The sequence below is a fragment of the Zea mays genome, chromosome 1 (genome assembly GCF_902167145.1).
Source record: "Zea mays cultivar B73 chromosome 1, Zm-B73-REFERENCE-NAM-5.0, whole genome shotgun sequence".
Classification (NCBI taxonomy): Eukaryota; Viridiplantae; Streptophyta; class Magnoliopsida; order Poales; family Poaceae; genus Zea; species Zea mays.
The window spans coordinates 277091387-277100091 of record NC_050096.1 but is presented as its reverse complement, the minus strand read 5'-3'; the positions used below and the strand labels follow the sequence as shown (position 1 = coordinate 277100091).

Here is an 8705-nt window from a genome sequence, read left to right as displayed (position 1 = left end):
CGGGAGTAAGTACTGTCTAGTTATTGTGGATGATTATTCTCGCTTCACTTGGGTGTTCTTTTTGCAGGACAAATCTCATACCCAAGAGACCTTAAAGGGATTCTTGAGACGGGCTCAAAATGAGTTCGGCTTAAGGATCAAGAAAATTAGAAGCGACAATGGGACGGAGTTCAAGAACTCTCAAATCGAAGGCTTTCATGAGGAAGAGGGCATCAAGCATGAGTTCTCTTCTCCCTACACGCCACAACAAAATGGTGTAGTGGAGAGGAAGAATCGAACTCTATTGGACATGGCTAGGACCATGCTTGATGAGTACAAGACTTCGGATCGTTTTTGGGCCGAGGCGGTCAACACCGCTTGCTATGCCATCAACCGGTTATATCTTCACCGAATCCTCAAGAAGACATCCTATGAACTCCTAACCGGTAAAAAGCCAAATATTTCATACTTTAGAGTTTTTGGTAGCAAATGTTTTATTCTTGTTAAAAGAGGTAGAAAATCTAAATTTGCTCCTAAAACTGTAGAAGGCTTTTTACTAGGATATGACTCAAACACAAGGGCATATAGAGTCTTTAACAAGTCCTCAGGACTTGTTGAAGTTTCTTGTGACGTTGTGTTTGATGAGACTAACAGCTCTCAAGTAGAGCAAGTTGATCTTGATGAGATAGGTGAAGAACAGACTCCATGCATAGCGCTAAGGAACATGTCCATTGGGGATGTGTGTCCTAAGGAATCCGAAGAGCCTCCACATGCACAAGATCAACCATCCTCCTCCACGCAAGCATCTCCACCAACTCAAACTGAGGATAAGGCTCAAGTTGATGAAGGGCAAGATCAAGAAGATGAGCCACCTCAAGATGATGGCAATAATCAAGGGGGAGATACAAATGATCAAGAAAAGGAGGATGAGCAAGAACTAAGGCCGCCACACCCAAGAGTCCACCAAGCAATCCAACGAGATCACCCCGTCGACACCATCCTCGGCGACATTCATAAGGGGGTAACCACTAGATCTCGTGTTGCACATTTTTGTGAACATTACTCTTTTGTTTCCTCTATTGAGCCACACAAGGTAGAGGAAGCACTTCAAGATTCAGATTGGGCGGTGGCGATGCAAGAGGAGCTCGACAACTTCACTAGAAATGAGGTATGGCATTTAGTTCCACGTCCTAACCAAAATGTTGTAGGAACCAAATGGGTCTTCCGCAACAAGCAAGATGAGCATGGTGTGGTGACAAGGAACAAAGCTCGACTTGTGGCCAAGGGATACTCCCAAGTCGAAGGTTTGGATTTCGGTGAAACCTATGCACCCGTAGCTAGGCTTGAGTCAATTCGCATATTATTGGCCTATGCTACTTACCATGGCTTTAAGCTTTATCAAATGGACGTGAAAAGTGCATTCCTCAATGGACCAATCAAGGAAGAGGTCTACGTTGAGCAACCTCCCGGCTTTGAAGACAGTGAGTACCCTAACCATGTCTATAAGCTCTCTAAGGCGCTTTATGGGCTCAAGCAAGCCCCAAGAGCATGGTATGAATGCCTTAGAGATTTCCTTATTGCTAATGGTTTCAAAGTCGGAAAGGCCGATCCTACACTCTTTACTAAAACTCTTGAAAATGACTTGTTTGTATGCCAAATTTATGTTGATGATATTATATTTGGGTCTACTAACGAGTCTACATGTGAAGAGTTTAGTAGGATTATGACACAAAAATTCGAGATGTCTATGATGGGAGAGTTGAAGTATTTCTTAGGATTCCAAGTGAAACAACTCCAAGAGGGCACCTTCATTAGTCAAACAAAGTATACTCAAGATATTCTAAGCAAGTTTGGAATGAAGGATGCCAAGCCCATCAAGACACCCATGGGAATAAATGGGCATCTCGACCTCGACACGGGAGGTAAGTCCGTGGATCAAAAGGTATACCGGTCGATGATAGGTTCTTTACTCTATTTATGTGCATCTCGACCGGATATTATGCTTTCTGTATGCATGTGTGCAAGATTCCAAGCCGACCCTAAGGAAGCTCACCTTACGGCCGTGAAACGAATCTTGAGATATTTGGCTTATACTCCTAAGTTTGGGCTTTGGTATCCTAGGGGATCCACATTTGATTTAATTGGATATTCGGATGTCGATTGGGCAGGGTGCAAAATCAATAGGAAGAGCACATCGGGGACTTGCCAGTTCTTGGGAAGATCCTTGGTGTCTTGGGCTTCAAAGAAGCAAAATTCGGTCGCTCTTTCCACCGCCGAAGCCGCGTATATTGCCGCAGGCCATTGTTGCGCGCAATTGCTTTGGATGAGGCAAACCCTGCGGGACTACGGTTACAAATTAACCAAAGTCCCTTTGCTATGTGATAATGAGAGTGCAATCAAGATGGCGGATAATCCCGTCGAGCATAGTCGCACTAAACACATAGCCATTCGGTATCATTTTCTCAGGGATCACCAACAAAAGGGAGATATCGAGATTTCATACATTAATACTAAAGATCAATTAGCCGATATCTTTACCAAGCCTCTTGATGAACTTAGGCATGAGCTCAATATTCTTGATTCTAGGAACTTCTTTTGTTAAATTGCACACATTGCTCTTCTATATACATTTAATCATGTCTCTTTCATATGCTATGACTAATGTGTTTTTCAAGTCTATTTCAAACCAAGTCATAGGTGTATTGAAAGGGAATTGGAGTCTTCGGCGAAGACAAAGGCTTCCACTCCATAACTCATCCTTCGTCGTCGCTCCAAGAGACTCTCCATCTTTGGGGGAGAGAGCAAAAGGACTTCGTCTTTGGTATAATCTTAACTCATTTATTTATGACCAAAGGGGAAGATAGCACTTCGCGGGCTCTAATGATTCCGTTTTTGGCGATTCATGCCAAAGGGGGAGAGAGTATGTGCACCAGACATCCAGGAGGGCCCACAAGTCAGAAGCTCCAACGGTCAGAATCCAACGGCAGTGATGACGTGGCGGGGGCACCGGACATGTCCGGTGTGCACCGGACTGTCCGGTGCGCCATCGAACAGACAGCCTCCCAACGGCCACTTTTGGTGGTTGGGGCTATAAATACCCCAGCCACCCCACCATTCATGGCATCCAAGTTTTCCACTTCTCAACCACTTACAAGAGCTAGGCATTCAATTCTAGACACACCAAAGAGATCAAATCCTCTCCAATTCCACAAAAGGCTTTAGTGATTAGCGAGAGAGATTTGCCGTGTTCTTTTGAGCTCTTGCGCTTGGATTGCTTCTTTTCTTTCTCACTTACTCTTGTGATCAACACTCAATTGTAATCAAGGCAAGAGGCACCAATTGTGTGGTGGCCCTTGCGGGGAAGTTTTATTCTCGGCTTTGATTTGAGAAGAGAAGCTCACTCAGTCCGAGGGACCGTTTGAGAGAGGGAAGGGTTGAAAGAGACCCGGCCTTTGTGGACTCCTCAACGAAGAGTAGGTTTGCGAGAACCGAACCTCGGTAAAACAAATCCACGTGTCACACTCTCCATTTGCTTGCGATTTGTTTTGCGCCCTCTCTCGCGGACTCGTTTACATTTCTAACGCTAACCCGGCTTGTAGTTGTGTTTATATTTGAAAATTTCAGTTTCGCCCTATTCACCCCCCTCTAGGCGACTATCACCCGGCCGCGTCCTCGCTCGCCCATGCTCGCTTGCCCCGGCGCGCTTGCCCGCTCGCCCCGTCGTGCCTTGCTCGCGTCGTGACGGCCCCGGCGTAGCCTCGAGCTCGGCCTAGCGTGCCTTTAGCGCGCGGCTTTGAGCTCGGCTAGCGCCCGGCCCCGACGTGCGCACGGCTAGTTCGTGGCGTGTGCGTGCGGCCTCGCGCGCGTGCTCGCGTAGTGCGCGTGCCTTGGCACGACCCATCGTGCCCCGTCTACCCCCCTCCCTCGTCCTATGTGCGCTAATCACGTGTTTATATTAATAAGATAGGAGTCTCAATTTAGAAATTGGTTACGTTAGTTAATTTGTATAGCTAATCATCTATCGCATTCAATGATAATCTACTAAAAGTGGTCACGTTTACATTAGTGCATGTAGCTAATTCTTTTGTTAGAACTGATTGGAACTAGAGCACGTGACGTTTAATCATTTGTTTACCCGTAGTGCGTCTCGGGCATAAGCTTTAACTCTCGCGAGACCTTTTCCCATTTCTTTCTAACCATGGTAAGTTCATTATCGTATGTGATATTCTATGCATATTCACTTCATTCGTTCTCTTGTATGATGTACTGTTTGTTCCCTAATTTGAATGGATGGATGTATGTATGCTTGCAATCGCATAGAGAACGATCCGGTTGAAGAGCCCGAGGAACTCGCAGGAGAAGCCCCTGAGCAGCAGTCGGTTGGTGGAGGCAAGTGTCCCTTGACCTATCTCTGTCCTATCCATTCTTTAATTCACCTCCCGCTTTACACATTTATGCCTAAGGATTGACTAGATTTGTTATCCATGTCCTTGTTTACCTATTTGGGTTGGATTATTATTGTCTAGCTTTATGCTATTGCTTAACTCTAATCAATGAACATGATGAGATTATCTATGATACGCTGTTTTCCCCTCTCTATGATGATGTTATACTTGTGGTCTTCAAGGGGGCTCGAGCGGTTTCTCGAGTGCCTCTCCGTAAGGACCTGTTCTATGGATGACCGCCCGAGAAAACAGTGCAACCGTGAGGGTGGAATGGGATGCCCTTAGCTGAATAATTAGAGGATCCGGGGTGTAGTTCACTTAGCCGTCGTGCCGTCAATGGGGCTCGGTGTATGCGGCTCGCTCTGCCAAGTTTGGGTTCGCCCCTTGGGGAGGAGTGCGGTGCATTTAGGAAACCTAACGGGTGGCTACAGCCCCGGGGAATCTTTATAAAGGCTACGTAGTGATGCCCTGCTAGGCCACCTAGGTAGTGGTTAATGGGGAGTAGCTCTCTCCGGGCAGAATGGGAATCACGGCTTGTGGGTAAAGTGCACAACCTCTGCAGAGTGTTTTGAAAACTGATATATCAGTCATGCTCGCGGTTATGAGCGGCCAAGGGAGCTCCAGTGATTAGTGGTACTCGACTCAGAGACACTTTGGTTTACAGGTGGCGATGAGACTGCTGGTTCTGGTTATGTTTATGGTGCTGGTAAGTGGTATTCTTTCCGTTTGGAAAGGGTACATCGGGCTAATAACTTGGGTTAATGCTAAAACCTGGCTTTCTATTAGTAAATAATAATCTGACCAACTAAAAGCAACTGCTTGACTTATCCCCACATAAAGCCAGTCCACTACAGCCAAACAGGATACTTGCTGAGTATGTTGATGTGTACTCAGCCTTGCTCTACACACCAAACTCCCCCATCCCCAGGTTGTCAGCATTGCAACCACTGCTCAGGCGAAGATGAAGCTGTGGAAGGAGACTTCCAGGAGTTCCAAGACTACGGCGAGTTCTAGGCGTGGGTTAGCGGCAACCCCCAGTCGGCTGCCTGTGAAGGCCGCGGTTATCTACGTTTCTTTTCCGCACTTTGATTTATTGTAAGGACTATATGGACGTCTCAGACGTATGATGTAATCGACTATTATTTCCCTTTTAATACTATTTTGAGCACTGTGTGATGATGTCCATGTTATGTAACTGCTGTGTACGTGAATTACTGATCCTGGCACGTACATGGTTCGCATTCGGTTTGCCTTCTAAAACCGGATGTGACAATATTTAAGTTATTGTGATATTAATTTTGTTGTCATTGCAATGCACATACATTAATCTACTAATTTATATAACCCTATCACCCTATGCAACAAATGGCCACCGATTAAAAAGTAAAAAACAATCGTCATGGTTGAGTGGGGCTTTTAAATTTTTGCCACTTTTACGGATGGACATATTTAGAGTTGATTTAGTGACCCGGGATCCCGGGAGGATCGGAGGGGATTGAGGGGGAAATTAGTTCATTTCCCTCTTAATCCCATCCAATCCTCCTGGGATCCCCTTGTCACCAAATCAACCTTAGTCTCTTAAATTTTACGGATGGACATATTTATTCGCTGGTAACCCCTACAATGGTGTTGGTAGCACGAGTCATGCCTAAAACTTATTTAGTCTCTTAAAAGACACATATTTAGTCTCTTAAAAGGCATGCCCTCCAGCGGTTTTGGTCAGCAAAACAGTTTAGTAAACCTTGAGGAACTCCAACAGCTTATATAAAATTCTAGGCAAATATAGAGTTTTGTGGTGGAGTTTTTATAATAGAAAACTTATTTTGGCTAGGGTTAACCAAGAGACTAGCTATTAGTTAACTTTTCTTATCCACACATGCAAACAGCCACCGCTTGCATAGTTGCGTCAGGCCATTGCATGAGTCGCATGCAAAGAGCAGTTAGGCAAAGATGCCGAGCGATGACAGAGAAAATGCCGAGTGAAATAGATAAGAGACGAAGAAAGCGAATATGTTGGATGTGGTTTTCAGTGACCTTTTCTTTTTTTATCTAGTCAAATTAATTTACAAAGGCTGTTGAAGTTGCTCAAGGTATTTAAATTGCATGGATAGGAGGATTCGATTCTCTTGCATGGATCCATGCAAATTCCAGATTGGAGCCTATTTCGATGACGGACCTCATAGTCTTAGCCGAGAAAACTTCGCATAATTGTAACGTGCCTCAAATGAAATTGTCACAATCCATGGACCCGGCGGCGTCAGGCGTCGACCGGTACGGTGTTTTCTTCTCGCGAACAAGAAGAAACATCGAACCACACATATTCTCTCACTGCATGGCGGGACCCACACGTCATCCTGGGCGACACATAACCGAGCGGACCCATGCAGCCACGACGCCGCCAGCGCACCTTCCTCGAGGGCAGGTCAACCGGAAAAAAATTGTGCATCTAGGATGCAAACGCACTACTCTACCGTCTCTCACATCCATCGTGGAAAGACCCTTATAAATAGAAGAAAAATAAATTACTGAGAAGTTAAGTTACAAATTTTGATTTGTTTTTTTTTTTGACCTTCACGTGGTGGTGCAAAGGTGCACAGAATTTTTTTTTCCAGGTCAACCACCAGCTCAGATCGACGCGATCAGCCGGGCCGGACTGGAGCACTTCTCGTCAAACTTTTCCGCTGAATACCCATTCCCCCGTTGCTAGTTTCTGCGTTCATTTGGGGAGTAGGGAGTAGGCCACCGCGCTTGCAGAGGATTTTATGCTCCCAACGAGCAGAGAGAGATAGAGGCAGAGAGTGAGGGAGATCCCCAGGCCAGGGCACTTGCAAAGGATTTATCCCTCCCAACGAGCAACGAGAGAGAGAGAGATTTTGCTTTTGCATGGTTCATTGGTTTGCGGCGTCAAAGAGCTCGTTAAATATGGACGTCCTGGATCACTCGGACGATGAGGAGGAGCAGCAGGACCGGTGCGGCACCAGCAGCGGCAGATCAGGCTCCAGGCTCGGCGCGCGGGCGCGGCGGCAGAAGCGGAGGTCAGGCGGCAGCCGCCAGAACCTGCTGCTCATGGACTGCGTCGGCGGCAACGGGGACCGCGCGTTGGAGGACACCGTGCCGCTGCCAGACTACGAGCTCTTGTCCCAGTCCGCCCGCCTCCACGACGACGCCAAGAATCCGCCTCCGGCGCTGCTGGTTGCAGAGGAGGAGCAGCAGCAGAAGGCGCCGGCCAAGCAGGGGAAGGCGTCCCCGCCACAGCCTCCGCCCCTGCCACTGCCACAGCGGCAGCAGAAGCCGGCGGCGTGGAGGCTGATCGAGTACGTGAGGTCAAGGAACAGGTCGGGCGGCGCAGGGCCGGGGGTCGGTGGGTGCGGCGCCTGGTCTGACGGCGACTCCAAGAGCTCCGAGGACGGCGAGGACGGGGGCGGCGAAGGGAAGAAAGATAAGAAGAAGAAGCGGTCGTCCTGGCTGCCGGACCCCGACCGCCGGTGGCCGGTGCAGGGATTCTGTTAGCGCGTTCATCGTCTTCGCAGTCTAGTAAAACCGTGTTACGCCTCTGACTCATGCGTTGGTTTGGTTGCTTCAGTCTCTTCTTTTCATAGTTTATCATTTTTCCGTGTGGGTTTGCAATGTCAATGCACGGACATAAATGAGGAGGACAAACCCGGCATGCTTTTGCGCTGAATGTAGGACTTGTTTGATATGCAGTTTTGAAATCCTACAGTTTTAAAATGCCATAGTTTGTAATTGTACATATCATAAATAATACGGCACCTCACAGTAAAATCAGAGTATTGTTGAAAACTGAGATGTGTTGTTTTATTACAAACTGAAGTATTTATAAAGAGAACAAAAGAAAACCGAGGTCCCAAATAAAGTTTCGAAAACTTTAAAAATATCACAGTTTTAAATAAATCATATATTTAAAACTATGTTTTACATGTAGCAACCAAACACCTTTTACCTTCTAACACCACATTATCATAAAATATCATAGTATTATCTCAAAGCTTCCAAACAGGGCCTACTCGGTGCCAATGCACCTTACAATTTACCATATATCTTCGCCACTAAGCGTACATTTGATTGGAGAGTTAACTAGAATGGAGCGGCTTCATTCCAGTTTCTAATAATGAAACAATTATATTTTGTGACAAGCAGAACATAGTTGCTCCATTTTTATTTAGTTAAAAAGTAGAATAGAGCGAAGTCACTCCGTTCTTTGTTTAGTTAGAGAACCATATAAGTGTAGTGGAAAGTAGAGGGAACGATCACCTCTAAGAG

At 46.4% G+C, this 8705-nt stretch overlaps 1 protein-coding gene across 1 annotated transcript; it reads left to right on the top strand.

Moving 5' to 3' along the window:
- Window positions 1-7034: 7034 nt before the first annotated feature.
- LOC100276750 (uncharacterized) lies at window positions 7035-8149 on the top strand. Its single transcript, NM_001366671.1, has one exon. The coding sequence runs from the start codon at window positions 7308-7310 to the stop codon at window positions 7932-7934; it is 627 nt and encodes a 208-aa protein (NP_001353600.1). The 5' UTR covers window positions 7035-7307; the 3' UTR covers window positions 7935-8149.
- The last annotated feature ends 556 nt before the right edge of the window (window positions 8150-8705 follow it).